The 18,781-nt window shown below is 48.1% G+C and overlaps 1 protein-coding gene across 1 annotated transcript in view; it reads left to right on the top strand.

Moving 5' to 3' along the window:
• Positions 1-2,453: 2,453 nt before the first annotated feature.
• Positions 2,454-18,781, top strand: part of ACER3 (alkaline ceramidase 3) — a 36,093-nt gene continuing 19,765 nt past the window's right edge. Inside the window, exon 1 of the mRNA XM_069969542.1 lies at positions 2,454-2,789. Within this exon, the coding sequence (XP_069825643.1) occupies positions 2,687-2,789 (103 nt within the window). The 5' untranslated portion in view covers positions 2,454-2,686. The remainder of the gene's footprint in view (positions 2,790-18,781) is intronic.

Genomic DNA, 18,781 nt, shown 5'->3' with positions numbered 1-18,781 from the left:
TATTCCACAGGGCGATTATCGTTTGCATAATCGTTAACGATAAACGATCCAAACGACCGCTATTACGAAAGACCTGAAATTGTTCACCCATTTACATGAAAAAGATAATCGTTACTTATGATCGTTCTTGCGGTCGTCTTGTCGAAGCTATTGCGTTCGTCACTACTGCGAACGACTTCTTATTCAATGCGAACGATTTGCGAACGAGCAACGATAAAAATAGGCCCTAGTCTTATTAAACGATCAACGATTTCTCGTTCGGTCGTTAGTCGTTAACTGCTATTCAACCAAACGTTTATCGTTTAGATCCAAACGATTTAACGATAATCTGAACGATAATCGCCCGGTGGAATAGGGCCCTAACACTATGTGGCTGCATACACGCAGCAGGTCTGACTGATGATATATAATACTGCCACGCAGACCCATCCTGCACTTCCTTATTACTCAATAATAACCGATCATACCGCCATGTGACCACAGGCTCCACAGATCCCCCATTGCACCATCACATCCGTCACTATGGCGGCATTATTTACCACTGTGTTGTGATTGTGCCACACACGGCGGGGTCGTGACCTCTATACTGGCAGCAGAGGGGGCGCTACTGATAATATAGAGCACATTATGGAACCTTCAGCCCTACAGCTGTTGCTAAACTACAACTCCCATCATGCCTGGACAGCCGTTGGCTGTCCAGGCATGATGGGAATTGTAGTTTAGCAACAGCTGGAGAGCCGAGGTTCCCCATCCCTGCGCTAGACAGGACCTTCACCCACATCCTGCTCTTCAATTATTCCTGCTTCAGTTCCCTGATGTACCACTAGGGTGCGCACGTGCACTGTCTCAGCTCCTTAAAGGGCCAGCGTTCACATTTAAAACCAGTAGTGTTCCATCATGTACTGTTCAGTGTATTCCAGCAGCCGAATACAAATAGGAGACTGGTGCTGAGACCGCGGGTGGAGGTTGCCGGCAGAATTCCCGTACTGTGAAGTGTCCTGCTAGACCAAGTGATTTTTCGTTTCCACCGATTAACGATAAACTAAACTGAAATTATTCCCCATAATACACGGAACGATAGTGTGGTGTCTAACCACGGGCGGTTTTCTCTCCTGTGCACCTGTCCAAAAGCCTCTTCTTTCAGGTTAAAGTGGTGATGAGGTATTCTACAGTTTCGCCACTAGGTGTCAGTATTTTCTATGTCTATGTGTTGCACAGCTGAAGTCGGTGTTGGGTTAAGGTTTTATGTATACCGTTATTATTGACCAATAGGAGGTGCTCTCTACTTCTAACCAAACCTTTCTTTTCTTTCTTATGCACACACTCAACCCCACCACTCACAGGGAAGTTCACTTTAGGTCCCTGTAGGAGGAGTTACATGGTGGAGGAGGTGCACAGTCAGTCTTATGCAGATTCTCAGAGAGGGAAGACGCAAAAACAGCTGTTCCTGCTGTAGTTAAGCCAGGGCCTGGCTAATGCCAGGACCCCTGTCAGGGACAAGTCAGTTAAGGCAGTTGAGCTTCGACACCCAAATGTATAGATGCAGCTAGAGACCAACAGTTCTTTACCTACTACCACTACGTTCAGTATGCAGTGCTAGGCAATTTAAAAAGGGAGAGGTCATCAAGGAACGCCCTAACCCACGCCGAGAACGCATCTAAAAAGTGCAGGGCAGTATCCTGAGTAAAAGAGGAACTAGCCTGGATAGGACAAAGCTACCATAAAGAAGGTCTACGTATCCTATCGTGCAGTGCAGGTAACTGGGACACCCCTGGACACTTAGCTAAGCTCAGATAACCACAATTGGGGCTTGTAGTACCCTATAGTATTCTACTATTCAAGCACCTTCTTAAAGCACTAAGAGTCTGTGTCAAAGATTTATCCTTTAAAGGTGTATTGTATTACTGAAGAACTTGACAGTAAAGTGCTCCATTTCTTTTTCATCACTGGGACTCAGTCAGAGTCTGTACACACCAGCACCTATACACACTAGCCGCACACCTTGGGTTACTTTTTCCTGAACTGTGGCTGGCGGTACTGATAGTCCGGGTGGGTCAGTTGCCCCTCAGGACTACCGTGACAGGAGCCCAAGGCAGGTCACCGACCATTGGGGACACAAACCGGCCAACAACAAAGCAGGTACCACCATCCCACCTGTGTGATATATGAATGATATACACCATAATCTGCCGATAATGTAATAGGGCATGAAGAATTATCAGGGCTGTAAAAATGTTTACTATGCTCATTTCAAAGGGTTCTTAAAGGGGGCTTCCTCACAGCTCAGAGATGAGGCAGGAGTATGGCAGCCCCTGAGGGTCACAGCCCATACAGATAATGTTATCACTATCATATAAAATGTCACCAAATGTCACGTACGGGTGACTACTCGCCTCGCACACAAACCTCCCGCTCTGACGCAGTGACCACAAGCCCCGCCCATCCGCGCGTGTTTCAACTGATCGTAACCCCGCCCTCAACGGTGTCACCCGAGTTAGGAAAACAGACCCCGCCTACTCTGCCCCGCGCGCCACACCCCTCTACATCCACCACACAGCGAGGAGGCCCCGCCCAGCCGCCCTGTGTCCCCGCCCCTCCTGTTGTCAGAGGTGCCGCTCATCACCGAGTGGGCGGAGCCGCGTGCTCCCTCTTTCCTTCCAGGCCGGCTGTGACGGGCGGCAGTGCCATGGCTCCGGCGCTGGACAGGCCCGGCTACTGGGGGCCCCCGACCTCCACCCTGGAGTGGTGCGAGGAGAACTACGCCGTGTCCTACTATATCGCCGAGTTCTGTGAGTACCGAGCACCGGGACACTGACACACAGAGCACCGGGCACACGGCTGATACTACTGACACCGGTACCGTATATACTGTACACACTGCTAACACCGGACCAGTACCGTATATACTGTACACACTGCTGACACCGGATCAGTACCGTATATACTGTACACACTGCTGACACCGGACCAGTACCGTATATACTGTACACACTGCTGACACCGGACCAGTACCGTATATACTGTACACACTGCTGACACCGGACCAGTACCGTATATACTGTACACACTGCTGACACCGGACCAGTACCGTATATACTGTACACACTGCTGACACCGGACCAGTACCGTATATACTGTACACACTGCTGACACCGGACCAGTACCGTATATACTGTACACACTGCTGACACCGGACCAGTACCGTATATACTGTACACACTGCTGACACCGGACCAGTACCGTATATACTGTACACACTGCTGACACCGGACCAGTACCGTATATACTGTACACACTGCTGACACCGGACCAGTACCGTATATACTGTACACACTGCTGACACCGGACCAGTACCGTATATACTGTACACACTGCTGACACCGGACCAGTACCGCATATACTGTACACACTGCTGACACCGGACCAGTACCGCATATACTGTACACACTGCTGACACCGGACCAGTACCGTATATACTGTACACACTGCTGACACCGGACCAGTACCGTATATACTGTACACACTGCTGACACCGGACCAGTACCGTATATACTGTACACACTGCTGACACCGGACCAGTACCGTATATACTGTACACACTGCTGACACCGGACCAGTACCGTATATACTGTACACACTGCTGACACCGGACCAGTACCGTATATACTGTACACACTGCTGACACCGGACCAGTACCGTATATACTGTACACACTGCTGACACCGGACCAGTACCGTATATACTGTACACACTGCTGACACCGGACCAGTACCGTATATACTGTACACACTGCTGACACCAGACCAGTACCGCATATACTGTACACACTGCTGACACCGGTACCGTATATACTGTACACACTGCTGACACCGGACCAGTACCGTATATACTGTACACACTGCTGACACCAGACCAGTACCGTATATACTGTACACACTGCTGACACCGGTACCGTATATACTGTACACACTGCTGACACCGGACCAGTACCGTATATACTGTACACACTGCTGACACCGGACCAGTACCGTATATACTGTACACACTGCTGACACCGGACCAGTACCGTATATACTGTACACACTGCTGACACCGGACCAGTACCGCATATACTGTACACACTGCTGACACCGGACCAGTACCGTATATACTGTACACACTGCTGACACCGGACCAGTACCGTATATACTGTACACACTGCTGACACCGGACCAGTACCGTATATACTGTACACACTGCTGACACCAGACAAGTACCGTATATACTGTACACACTGCTGACACCGGACCGGTACCGTATATACTGTACACACTGCTGACACCGGTACCGTATATACTGTACACACTGCTGACACCGGACCAGTACCGTATATACTGTACACACTGCTGACACCGGACCGGTACCGTATATACTGTACACGCTGCTGACACCAGACCGGTATCATTTATACTGTACATGCTGCTGACACCGGACCGGTACCGTATATACTGTACATGCTGCTGACACCGGACCAGTACCGTATATACTGTACACACTGCTGACACCAGACCGGTACCGTATATACTGTATACACTGCTGACCCTATAGGATATACTGTATATACTGCTGACTCTATAGGATATAATGATTGTTGCCGGTAGCAACCAGCAGCAGTGCATCCTAGGCGTTTGCATGGAGGGCAGCGGTAGTCCCAGCATCAGACCAGCTGTCCCACTAGGAGCTGACCTTGTTAGGGTCCGGGAAGCTGAGATAGCAGGTGCTGTTTGTTTGGCTCCATAGTCCTGTCCTCTGTCAGGGCCCCTATAAAGCTGTGCCCTCCATCCCCCCCATACTCTGACCCGGGGCATGCTGGGAGTTGTAGTTGTACCCTGGTTTATGAGCAGTGTACAGGAGCGTCCGCCATGTCTCCACTCCCAGTAGTGTCTGTAAATCATCACAGGTTACAGCCATGGAAGCCGCCACATGAGTCATCCTTGTCCTACAGGGGCCGTACTCCGGAACGTCCACTGGCAGGGGTTAAAGGGGCGGAGTCTACAATACAACTGCCTGCACCATATACCAGATCTCTGCTTGCAGTCAGTGAATGCCGCCATTGTGTTGGATGTCCTTCCTCCCCCAGGGTCGGACCCCCACCTTATCATAGCCCACCTGACTTGGTTGTATTGCAGTCTCCTCTTTACAGTTCTTACATTTGCATCCATCATGGCGGCTCCGCTCCCCCTCACTCCACATACCTAGAATACTTTCCACGCTCCTATCATACTTACCCAGGCTCCTCCATGGCCTGGCGCTACACATTGGCTACGCTTTGGTTTAGTTAATCACTTAAAGAGGAACGCAGCCTTAAAGGGTATTTCCTCCGATAACTGTCTATTGTCTATAATTGAAGCTGGGGCTGCAGACTGGGGCGGGGTCACAAGTATAGCGGGGTACTAAGAATAATAAAGTATATACTTACCTGTCTACGCTCCCTGGTACTTCTGGGCTTCTGCCCGCAGCCACCGGTGGATGTCTCGGCCAGTGATTGGCTGAGCAGCCGGCTCCGCAGAGCATTGCAGCTTCTTTATCTCACTTTGCAGCAGGTCTGAGGGATCTCCATGATCCTCCCCCTCCAAATAACTGGGTGACAGGTCAATATGCTCCGGGATTTCAGGATTGCAGTCACATGACCGTGTTCGGCCTTCCACAGTCGCCTATTGCTATCTCCCCTCCAAGGCTGATGCTTAAAGGGGATGTTCACCAAAAAAAAAAAAAATCTGAGATTTGTAATTTACTTCTATTAAAAAATCTCAGGTCTCATGAGCCGCTGTATGTGCTGCAGGAAGTGATGTATTCTTTCCAGTCTGGAGAACAGGAGAGGTTTTCTATGTGGAGTTACTGCTGCTCTGGACAGTTCCTGACATGGAAAGAGGTGGCAGCAGAGAGCACTGTGTCAGACTGGAGAGAATACACCACTTCCTGCAGGGCATACAGCAACTGATAAGTACTGGAAGACTGGAATTTTTTTAATAGAGGTAAATGACAAATTTCTAGCACCATTTGAAAGAATTTCTTTTGGTGAACAACTCCTTTAATTTACCAACAACATAAGTCAGGGATGGGGAACCTTCTGCCTTACAGCTGCTGTAAAACTACAATTCCCATCATGCCTGGACAGCCAAAGCTTCGCTTTGGCTGTCCAGGCATGATGGGAATTGTAGTTTTACAGCAGCTGTAAGTCAGAAGGTTCTCCACCTGTGTACAACCCGTATCCAGGTCTTACAGTTCCTGATACATTGTAACAACCTATCAGCTCTGGATACAATGGTTCCTCCAGGGGCTGCGGGCAGAAGCATCGGGCAGCATGGACAGGTATGTATTAGCGACGCACAGACGGCAGCTGATAATTTTAGGCTAGGACCAAAAGATGCGATCATTGGGGGACATTTATCAAACATGGTGTAAAGTAAAACTGGCCCAGTTGCCCCTAGCAACCAATCAGATTCCACCTTTCATTCCTCACAGACTCTTTGGAAAATGAAAGGTGGAATCTGATTGGTTGCTAGGGGCAACTGGGCCAGTTTCACTTTACTCCATGTTTGATAAATCTGCCCCATTGTGTCTATTACACAGAGCGATAGTCTGCTGAATCGGCCTGATTCGGCAGATTATCACTCCCTGTCACAGGGCTCAATAAGGTTTGGTATAGTGTTCTGCATTAGATAAAGATGGCTGCTTTCTCCAAATCTGGTTGTGTCAGGTATTGCACCTAAGAAAGAGGCTGAATTGCAGTACCACAAACAACCTGAGCACAGGAGAGGTGCTGTTTTTGGAAGAAAGCAGCCATATTTTTGGAATCCTGGATAATCCCTTTAACTAATATAGTAAAGGTTGAAACGCACTGATGATACATGTCGGGCGATCCTGTACCTGACACTGTTGTTACTCCCTCCTTACGTGCGGATTATTATCCTTATCGCCTCCTCTGACCGCCTTTCATGCTTCACCTGTTCCTTGGATCCCGGCCTTTACCAGGGACACAGCCGTGTGTGTGGTCATAGATCCTGTTATAGGGAGGCCTGGCCCTGCTCTACTGATGGGATTAGAGGGGATTCCGGGGACAGAGGTGACTGTAGTCATGTGTCATATAGGGGAAGCTGCCAGACAGATCTCACACCGACAGTCACACACAGTGGTAGAGAGAAACTGCAAAGATCAGCAGCTTCACTGTGTACAGAACACTACTATACTGCAGAGCTGCACTCACTATCCTGCTGGTCACTGTGTACATACATTACATTACTGATCCTGAGTTACATCCTGTATTATACTCCAGAGCTGTACTCACTATACTGCTGGTGGGGTCACTGTGTACATACATTACATTACTGATCCTGAGTTACATCCTGTATTATACTCCAGAGCTGCACTCAGTTTTCTGCTGGTGAGGTCACTGTATATATACATGACTTATCCTATACTATACCCCAGAGCTGCACTCACTATTCTGCTGGTGGGGTCACTGTGTACATACATTACATTACTGATCCTGTACTGATCCTGAGTTACATCCTGTATTATACTCCAGAGCTGCGCTCACTATTCTGCTGGTGGGGGTCACTGTGTACATACATTACATTACTGATCCTGAGTTACATCCTGTATTATACTCCAGAGCTGCACTCGCTCCTCTGCTGGTGGGGTCACTGTGTACATACATTACATTACTGATCCTGAGTTACATCCAGTATTATACCCCAGAGCTGCACTCACTATTCTGCTGGTGGGGTCACTGTGTACATACATTACATTACTGATCCTGAGTTACATCCTGTATTATACCCCAGAGTTGCACTCGCTGTTCTGCTGGTGGGGTCACTGTGTACATGCTGGGAGTTGTAGTGTGGAGACACATGTTGGAGACCCCTGCTGTGGAGATGACAGAGATTAGACCTGTACCTCCGGTTCTCCTTGGTGCGGTGTATCAGGAATGTGCTCACTAATGTGGGAGAACAGGTCGTGTGATATATACAGGGTACAGGGCGCTGGCTATCTGCCTATTATATGACCAGGTATCTCGGAGTGATTCATCGTATCTGGCCCCGCCCTCCTGATTTGCATTATACCTGTACAGGCTGATATCATTTACATGCAGATGGAGATAAGTCGCCATCGATCCCGAAACTCCCCCTGATTCAGGATCTGATAAGTGATCCGGTCTAACCTGCTGGGAGTTGTAGTCTTATACCATTTTTCAGACGCCTGTCCCTTTAAGAAGTTCGTACTACTGTGTGTCATCTCCCCATCCTGACCCTTGCTCCGCAGAGCATCGCAGCTTTTTTATCTCACTTTGCAGCAGGTCTGAGGGCTCACCATGATCCTCCCTCTCCGGATACCCGGGTGACAGGTCATTGTGCTCCGGGATTTCAGGAATGAGCTACTTGGGCAGTCACATGACCGCGTTTGGCCTTCCACAGTCGCCTATTCCTATCTCCCCTCCAAGGCTGACGCTTAAAGGGGTTGTTAACAAAAAAATTCTTTCTAATCAACTGGTGCCAGAAAGTGGCAGAGATTTGTCATGTACTTCTATCAAAAAATCTCCAGTCTTCCAGTACTTATCAGCTGCTGTATGTCCTGCAGGAAGCAGTGTATTCTTTCCAGTCTTCTATGGGGATTTGCTACCACTCTGGACAGTTCCTAACATGGCAGCAGAGAGCAGGGTGTCAGACTGGAGAGAATACACCACTTCCTGCAGGACATACAGCAGCTGATAAGTACTGAAAGAGTGAAGATAGTTTAATAGAAGGAAATGACAAATCTCTGGCACCATTTGATTTTAAAGAAAATCCCCTTTAATTTACCAAGAACAGCAAAACTACAATTCCCATCATGCCTGGACAGCCAAAGCATGTCCAGGCATGATGGGAATTGTAGTTTTGCAGCAGCTGTAAGTCAGAAGACTCTTGGTCCCTGTACATCCTGTCAGATACAATTGTATCCAGTTCTCACACTTCCTAAAACATTGTAACAACCTATCAGCTCTGGATACAGTTGTAACCATGTGACACTTTACATCCGCAGCCTGTATAGAGGAGGAGGCCTCCATTCACTGACAGCAAGCGCCTAGGTCTTATACAGAGACGGTTTCTTATACAGACCTGGGTTTCTTTTCTATAAGGTCGCTGTGTACTTTCTTTGACACCTTATTCTTCTTATTGTGAGGTCCCCGTTCCCACGCCGCACTCTATTGTACCGCGCAATTTATTAGCTTTCCTGCCAGATCGAGAGTTCCTGATAGATGTCATGTGTAGTCAGCGACTATTCCCATTAGCTGAGGACATCCTGTAAGGGACCTATTGCACAGACAGATTTATCGGACAGATCATTGAAGCCAAAGCCAGGAACAGACTATAAACAGAGAACGGGTCCTAAGGGAAAGACTGAGATTTCTCCTCTTTTCAAATCCATTCCTGGCTTTGGCTTCAATAATCTGTCCGATAAATCCGTCTGTGTAAAAGGAACCCTAACTGACATCACTGATTAGTAAGCGCAGCTCTGGAGGATAAGACAGGATCAGTAAAGTAATTTAAGTACACAGTGACCCCACCAGCAGAATAGTGAGTGCAGCTCTGGGGTATAATACAGGATGTAACTCAGGATCAGTAGTGTAATGTATGTACACAGTGACCTCACCAGCAGAATAGTGAGTGCAGCTCTGGAGTATAATGCAGGATGTAACCCAGGATCAGTAATGTATGTTCACAGTGACCTTACCAGCAGAATAGTGAGTGCAGCTCTGGAGTATAATACATGATGTAACCAGGGGGTTTTGTTGATTGGCTTAAGACCTTGTATGCAGGGGCAGAGAGTTTCCCGCTTGTGAATAGTTGGATTGGCCGCTCTTTTGAGGTTGGGTCTGGTGTCCGTCAGGGTTGCCCTTTGAGCCCACTGTTGTACGTGTTTGCAATTGATCCTTTCCTTAGGAGGATTGATTGTGGACCGTTGGCAGGGGTGAGAATGGACCCTGCGGTGCCGGATTCCACTCTGAGGGTGGTAGCGTACGCCGATGATGTCACCATATTCGTCTCCTCGCAAGAGGAGGTGCGGTGTGTGATGTCAGAGGTGGAGCGCTACTCAGAGGCATCTGGGTCCAAGATCAACCAGGATAAGTGTGAGAGTCTCTGGCTGGGAGGTGGAGATCCTGGATTTGATCTCCCGGACACCCTTCCAGAGTCTCAGGAGTCTGCAAAAGTTCTCGGCATCGAATTCGGCCAAGGGGATTACCCCAAACAAAACTGGGACAGCAGGCTTAAGATTGCCGCTCAGAAGGTGGATCAGTGGAAGGGTTGGTCTTTGACCCTCAGAGAAAGGGTTAACCTGATCAAAACTTTCCTGCTCCCTTTGCTGATATATCTGGGCAGTGTTTGCATTTTGCCAGAACCTCTCTGGACTCGGGTCTACAGTGTGTTCTTCCAGCTGTTATGGGGGAATAGACTGAACCTAGTCAAGAGGGAGGTTACTTACCGTACGAGGAGACAAGGGGGGTTGTGTATGGTCAACCCCGTGGTGTTCCTGGTGAATACCTTTCTTAAGACCAACATTGCAAACCTCTGGAAAGAGAGGGCTCCTCCGTGGGTATTCTCCTGTAGGGGATGGTTTCGGCCTTTCTTCCAGGAATGGGAGACAGGAGGGCAAGTGAAGGATCTCCGCACACCACACGGGCATCTTCCGGCTTATGCTACCCTGGTTCTGAAGGTCATTCGTCGGTGGGGTTTGGGGATGTGGGAGATTAGGACTCTGTCGAGGAAATTCCTTGACAATAGGGTCCTGTCATCCCATTTCCAAAAACCGCTGGCGCTCAAGGATTGCCCAAGCCGGGATCTGGAGGTTGGTTTGGGCCTATTGAATTCCATCAGGATCCCCTTGAAGTTTTGGGACTTGGCTTGGCGCTGCTTCCATGGGAAACTGTATGTGAGGGACAATCTGAAGTGCAGGAGCTCTGAGGATCGGGGATGTCCCCGGGAGGAGTGTGGAGGCATGCTGGAAAGCATGGAGCATTTTCTGCTTCATTGTCCCTTTAATACAGAGGTTTACAACAGGGTGGGCGCTTCCATCGGGTGGCCCAGGTTGGCCCGTCTCTCCTATGCGGAATGGGCCTATGGAGCATTCAGAAACCTTGGTGGCTGGGACCGGAGCATGTGGAGTGCACGGTGTTTAGTGTCGACGCAACGTAAAATCCTCCCTGTGGATGAGGTGGTTAGGGGCACACTCGGTGACCTGGTGAAGGTGCGCTCTCTGGAGTACGAGAGGCTGGGGGCTGGTAGGGCCTCTTGTCTTTGGAGGGGCTTTGCCTATAAAGTTCCTTAGCCTGCGTCTCCTCTCCTGGTGGCGGCTGATGCTGGCACCTTAAGTCTTTTGTTTTGTGCTGTAGAGATACTGGAGTATAGGGCTTGCAGGTGCTGAACTTGGGCTTTCGGGCTGTGTGTGGGGCTGAGAAGTCTCATTATTGTTGGGTTTAGTAGGTTATATATATTTTCAAAAGTTTGTGTATTGTGATTGTCTTTGTATGTTTGTATAAATTGTATATACTGTATATATTATATATGTTTTGTTTGCACCTGGGGTTCGGGTTTAGTGCTAGGTTGGGTGGTGGGTAAAAGGGGGGAGGGGGCTTCTGTGGGACTTTGTTGGGACTTTTATATATATATATATATATATATATATATATATATATATAAAATCCTGGGCTGGTTCATGGACGTCCGTGATCATGTACTGGAAGCATGGGATGTGGGACCAGCTCAGGGCCAAAGAAAAAAAAAATATTAATAAATATTATATGTATTGTTTAGTTGTAGGTTATTATTTTGGATTGTGTCTTGTTTAGTTTTAGTTTATTTGTGTAGTGATGTCTTGTTTAGTTGGTGTTGGGTTGAGTAGAATTGTCTGTGGTATTAGGTTGTGCACAATGCAACTGGGCCAGGGGGTTCACATTTAGTTATTTATATAGGTGTATAGTATAGAGGTATTGTATATAGGTGTGTTTATAGGTGTATAGTATATAGTAGTATATATAGGTTTGTATATAGTAGTGTATATAGTTTATTAATATGTTTAGCTAAATAGTTTATATTATGTATATATTGTATATAGGTATATGGGTGTATATATTGTATATGGGTGTATATATTGTATATAGGTGTATATATTGTATATAGGTATATGGGTTGTCTGTGTGGGAGAATGAGTATGGGGATGGACCGGTGGTTTATGTTATGGTTTCATTTTTCTATTTATTGTTTTTTTCTGGTCAGATATGGTGTGTTATTTCTGTATTTATTGTTATGTTTAAAATTTTAATAAAAGAAATACAGGATGTAACCCAGGATCAGTATAGGATCAGTAATGTAATGTATGTACACAGTGACCCCACCAGCAGAATAGTGAGTGCAGCTCTGGGGTATAATACATGATGTAACTCAGGATCAGTAATGTAATGTATGTACACAGTAACCCCACCAGCAGAATAGTGAGTGCAGCTCTGGGGTATAATACATGATGTAACTCAGGATCAGTAATGTAATGTATGTACACAGTAACCCCACCAGCAGAATAGTGAGTGCAGCTCTGGGGTATAATACAGGATGTAACTCAGGATCAGTAATGTAATGTATGTACACAGTGACCCCACCAGCAGAATAGTGAGTGCAGCTCTGGGGTATAATACAGGATGTAACTCAGGATCAGTAATGTTATGTATGTACACAGTGACCCCACCAGCAGAATAGTGAGTGCAGCTCTGGGGTATAATACAGGATGTAACTCAGGATCAGTAATGTATGTACACAGTGACCCCACCAGCAGAATGAGTGCAGCTCTGAAGTATAATACAGGGTAAGTGGATACAAGGAGTTCTTCTCTCATCCAGGTGAAGAGCACTAGAGTTGGCTTCGCCCTGGCCTGACGTGGCTAATAATAGGGAACAGTAGATTGTCTTGCCCGTTGACTATAGCGCTGGCGTCCTCCTCCCTTCTCCCTGTTATGTTCAGTTCTCAGTGTTCGGGGCCTTATTTTACCCGGAATAGATAAGAGATGTAGTAAACGTGACTGACAATCTCTGCTGATCCTAGGAGTCTTCTGGGATCAATATCAGTGTGGGGGAGGGGAGTGCGGATATTGATTAGGATGGTGGGCAGGCAGGATGCTAGTGGTTGTGGTGAAATATTAACCAGAATGGCCTGTCCTGGAGCCGGCGTGTCACCCAGACCTCACTGAGGGGGAGGATCAGGTCGTTGTTTCATCATACTCCATCCCTCTGTTGTCAGGAATGTAAGCACTGGCAGACGTTGGGGTCCCGACACCCTACATCGCTGACAGAAGGGCTAGCAGACTCCTCAGATGCTGTGTGACTAGTGTGCAGCATATAAGGGGTTAGGCAGCAGACTCCTCAGATGCTGTGTGACTAGTGTGCAGCATATAAGGGGTTAGGTAGCAGACTCCTCAGGTGCTGTGTGACTAGTGTGCAGCATATAAGGGGTTAGGTATAGACTCCTCAGGTGCTGTGTGACTAGTGTGCAGCATATAAGGGGTAAGGCAGCAGCCCCCTCAGATGCCATGTGACTAGTGTGCAGCATATAAGGGGTTAGGTAGCAGCCCCCTCAGATGCCGTGTGATAAGTGTGCAGCATATAAGGGGTAAGGCAGCAGCCCCCTCAGATGCCATGTGACTAGTGTGCAGCATATAAGGGGTAAGGCAGCAGACTCCCCAGATGCCATGTGACTAGTGTGCAGCATATAAGGGGTAAGGCAGCAGCCCCCTCAGATGCCATGTGACTAGTGTGCAGCATATAAGGGGTTAGGTAGCAGACTCCTCAGATGCTGTGTGACTAGTGTGCAGCAGAGAGTGGTGGTCAATGATTCCTACTCCGAATGGTCCCCGGTAATAAGTGGTGTACCCCAAGGGTCAGTACTGTGCCGCCTTCTGTTTAACTTGTTTATTAATGATATTGAGAATGGAATTAACAGCAATGTTTCTATCTTTGCAGATGACACCAAGCTTTGTAGTGCAGTACAGTCTATGGAGGATGTGCAGATGTTACAGGCTTTGTAGTACAGTACAGTCTATGGAGGATGTGCAGATGTTACAGGCTTTGTAGTACAGTACAGTCTATGGAGGATGTGCAGATGTTACAGGCTTTGTAGTACAGTACAGTCTATGGGGGATGTGCAGATGTTACAGGCTTTGTAGTACAGTACAGTCTATGGAGGATGTGCAGATGTTACAGGCTTTGTAGTACAGTACAGTCTATGGAGGATGTGCAGATGTTACAGGATGACTTAGACACACTGAGTGTTTGGGCGTCCACTTGGCAAATGAGGTTCAATGTGGATAAATGTAAAGTTATGCACCTGTGTACTAATAACCCGCATGCATCATATGTCCTGGGGGGAGTTACTCTGGGAGAGTCGCTGATAGAGAAGGATCTGGGTGTACTTGTAGATAATAGACTACAGAACAGCACACAATGTCAGTCAGCTGCTTCTAAGGCCAGCAGGATATTGTCATGTATAAAACAGGCCTGGACTCTCAGGACAGGGATATAATATTACCGCTTTATAAAGCTTTGGTGCGGCCTCATCTGGAGTATGCTGTCCAGTTTTGGAACCCGATTCATAAAAAGGATGTTCTAGAGCTGGAGAGGGTACAAAGACGGGCAACTAAACTAATAAGGGGAATGGAGCATCTTAGTTATGAGGAGAGATTAAAAGAATTACATTTGTTTAGTCTGGAGAAGAGACGTTTAAGGGGAGATATGATTAACTTATTTAAATATATAAATGGCCCCTACAAGAAATATGGGGAAAAGATGTTCCAGGTAAAACCCCCTCAAAGGACAAGAGGGCACTGCCTCCACCTGGAGAGACAAGGGGGCGCTGCCTCCGCCCGGAGAGACAAGGGGGCGCTGCCTCCGCCTGGAGAGACAAGAGGGCGCTGCTTCCACCCGGAGAGACAAGGGGGCACTGCCTCCGCCTGGAGAGACAAGGGGGCACTGCTTCCACCCGGAGAGACAAGGGGGCACTGCCTCCGCCTGGAGAGACAAGGGGGCACTGCCTCCACCTGGAGAGACAAGAGGGCACTGCCTCCGCCTGGAGATACATGGGGGCACTGCCTCCGCCTGGAGAGACAAGGGGGCACTGCCTCCGCCTGGAGAGACAAGAGGGCACTGCCTCCGCCTGGAGATACATGGGGGCACTGCCTCCGCCTGGAGAGACAAGGGGGCACTGCCTCCGCCTGGAGAGACAAGAGGGCGCTGCCTCCGCCTGGAGAGACAAGGGGCACTGCCTCCGCCTGGAGAGACAAGGGGGCGCTGCCTCCGCCTGGAGAGACAAGAGGGCACTGCCTCCGCCTGGAGAGACAAGAGGGCACTGCCTCCGCCTGGAGAGACAAGGGGGCGCTGCCTCCGCCTGGAGAGACAAGGGGACGCTGCCTCCGCCTGGAGAGACAAGAGGGCACTGCTGCCGCATGGAGAAAAAAGGTTCAATCTCCGGAATCTGTGGAACAGTCTACCACAGGATCTGGTCACAGCAAAAACAGTAGAGGGCTTCAAAACCGGAATAGACAAGTTCTTAGAGCAAAATAATATAAATGCCTATGTATAGAACCTATCACCCCTCCCCCTTCCCTGTATCCATCCCCTCCTTGGTTGAACTTGATGGACATGTGTCTTTTTTCAACCATATTAACTATGTAACTATTTAAGGGGTTAGGTAGCAGACTCCTCAGATGCTGTGTGACTAGTGTGCAGCATATAAGGGGTTAGGCACAGACTCCTCAGATGCTGTGTGACTACTATGCAGCATATAAGGGAATAGGGAGCAGACTCCTCAGATGCTGTGTGACTACTATGCAGCATATAAGGGAATAGGGAGCAGACTCCTCAGATGCTGTGTGACTACTATGCAGCATATAAGGGAATAGGGAGTAGACTCCTCAGATGCTGTGTGACTGGTGCCTTGCATATAAGGGGTTAAGCAGCAGAGATGTTGGCCATATATTATAGCTGGCACTAACACTTGCACAGTGGCTCTGGACGTAGCGTTACATCCGGGTCACGTTGTACCCATGTAATCACCCAGTCCCGGACACGCTGCTCCGCTGACATGCCCATTGAGTTATCACACTGCGGCGCTCTACAATCCCTTCTTCTTACGGATTTCACAGCTCTTCTACCTTATTATTACTCATTAGTGGAAAAACAAAACTGCTGCTAAAAGGAAACAGTCAGCAAGGTGCAGCTGGTCTCCTCCATAGCCGGCAGGGAGGGCGATGCGCGGTGGTTTCGCCCTCTGTACCTCTCAGCTGTAGTGGATGCTCTCACGTTGAGTAAACATTTTCCGGAATATTTGATCCTGATCCAAAGCAATGTGTTACCTTTTATTTCTGCAGAGCTCGGCTAATCCTCGGGCTGTATGCCGCTGTGGATTTACTGCAGGGATTGCTGTAACCGCTATTACTGACCCCATCCAGTAGTGGGATAGATCTCCTTTGGCCTTCCGAATCGCATCAACCCATCGTGATGGATCCATCTGACCGGCCATGTTTCTCCATAGAGATCTGGATCTATCTGACCGGCCATGTTTCTCCATAGAGATCTGGATCTATCTGACCGGCCATGTTTCTCCATAGAGATCTGGATTCTGGATCCATCTGACTTGCCATGTTTCTCTATAGAGATCTGGATCCATCTGCCCGGCCATGTTTCTCTATAGAGATCTGGATCCATCTGACCGTCCATGTTTCTCTATAGAGATCTAGATCCATCTGCCCGGCCATGTTTCTCTATAAAGATCTGGATCCATCTGACCGGCCATGTTTTTCCATAGAGATCTGGATCCAACTGACCGGCCATGTTTCTCTATAGAGAACTAGATCCATCTGATCGGCCATGTTTCTCTATAGAGATCTGGATCCCTCTGACCGACCATGTTTCTCTATAAAGATCTGGATCCATCTGACCGGCCATGTTTTTCCATAGAGATCTGGATCCATCTGACCGGCCATGTTTCTCTATAGAGAACTAGATCCATCTGACCGGCCATGTTTCTCTATAGAGATCGGGATCCCTCTGACCGACCATGTTTCTCTACAGAGATCTGGATCTATCTGACCGGCCATGTTTCTCTACAAAGATCTGGATCCATCTGACCGGCCATGTTTCTCTAGATCTGGATCCATCTGATCGGCCATTTTCTCCTCAGAAATCTAGATCTATCTGACTGGCCATGTTTCTCTATAGAGATCTAGATCCATCTGACCAACCATGTTTCTCTGCAGAGATCTGGCTCCATCTGACCGGCCATGTTTCTCTGCAGAGATCTGGATCCATCTGACCGGCCATGTTTCTCTGCAGAGATCTGGATCCATCTGACCGGCCATGTTTCTTTAGATCGTGACTCCATCTGACTGGCCATGTTTCTCTATAAAGATCTGGATCCATCTGACCGGCCATGTTTCTCTAGATCTGGATCCATCTGATCGGCCATTTTCTCCTCAGAAATCTAGATCTATCTGACTGGCCATGTTTCTCTATAGAGATCTAGATCCATCTGACCAACCATGTTTCTCTGCAGAGATCTGGATCCATCTGACCGGCCATGTTTCTTTAGATCGTGACTCCATCTGACTGGCCATGTTTCTCTATAGAGATCTGGATCCATCTTACCGGCCATGTTTCTCTAGATCGTTACTCCATCTGACCGGCCATGTTTCTCTATAGAGATCTGGATCCATCTGACCGGCCATGTTTCTCCATAGAGATCTGGATCCATCTGGCCGGCCATGTTTCTCCATAGAGATCTGGATCCATCTGATTGGCCATGTTTCTCCATAGAGATCTGGATCCATCTGACCGGTCATGTTTCTCTATAAAGATCTGGATCCATCTGACCGGCCATGTTTCTCTATAGAGATCTGGATCCATCTGACCGGCCATGTTTCTCTATAGAGATCTAGATCCATCTGACTGGCCATGTTTCTCCACAGAGATCTGGATCCATCTGATAATGGATCAGTGGAGCAGTTACCATAACAACCTACCAGATTCCAGCTTTCATTTCTCAGAGGCCATTTTAGAAATGAAAGCTGTGATCTGAATGGTTGCTATGGTAACTGCTCCGCTGCTTCTTTACGCAATAGGCCTTACAGATTTATGTTTCCTGCGGATTTTTCACTTTTCCTGTGGAAATGCCCTTGAAGCGTGCGCCCGCAGTGTATTGCTGTCTCAGTACTGGCCGCGGTGTCTGGGGTCAGTGATGCGAGGTAATGGGCGGCACGTGAGTAGAGTGTAGCTGCACGCTCACTCATGTGTATCCTGCCCACTGCCAGCGCGGGGGACCAGGGGAGGGAGGCTTTATGGACGCAACTTCCTGATTTAGTGTCCAGCTGCTGCAACACTACAACTCCCAGCATGCCCTAATGGCCTTCAGCTATATAAAGAATAGGGGCAAAGCACTGCTGTAATAAAGTGGAGCTGCAGTATAAAGCATTGCTATAACCGAGTGGAGCTGCATTATAACGGAGTGGAGCTGCAGTATAAAGCACTGCTATAATAAAGTGGAGCTGGAGTATAATGCATTGCTAGAATAGAGTGGAGCTGTAGTATAAAGCATTGCTAGAATAGAGTGGAGCTCCAGTGTAAGGCATTGCTATAATAAAGTGGAGCTGGAGTATAATGCATTGCTATAACAGAGTGGAGCTGCGGTGTAAGGCATTGCTAGAATAGAGTGGAGCTGCAGTATAAAGC

The sequence above is a fragment of the Dendropsophus ebraccatus genome, chromosome 5 (genome assembly GCF_027789765.1).
Source record: "Dendropsophus ebraccatus isolate aDenEbr1 chromosome 5, aDenEbr1.pat, whole genome shotgun sequence".
Lineage (NCBI taxonomy): Eukaryota > Metazoa > Chordata > Amphibia > Anura > Hylidae > Dendropsophus > Dendropsophus ebraccatus.
Note: the sequence above shows the minus strand (reverse complement) of the source record. Positions and strands in the feature narration are given on the sequence as shown.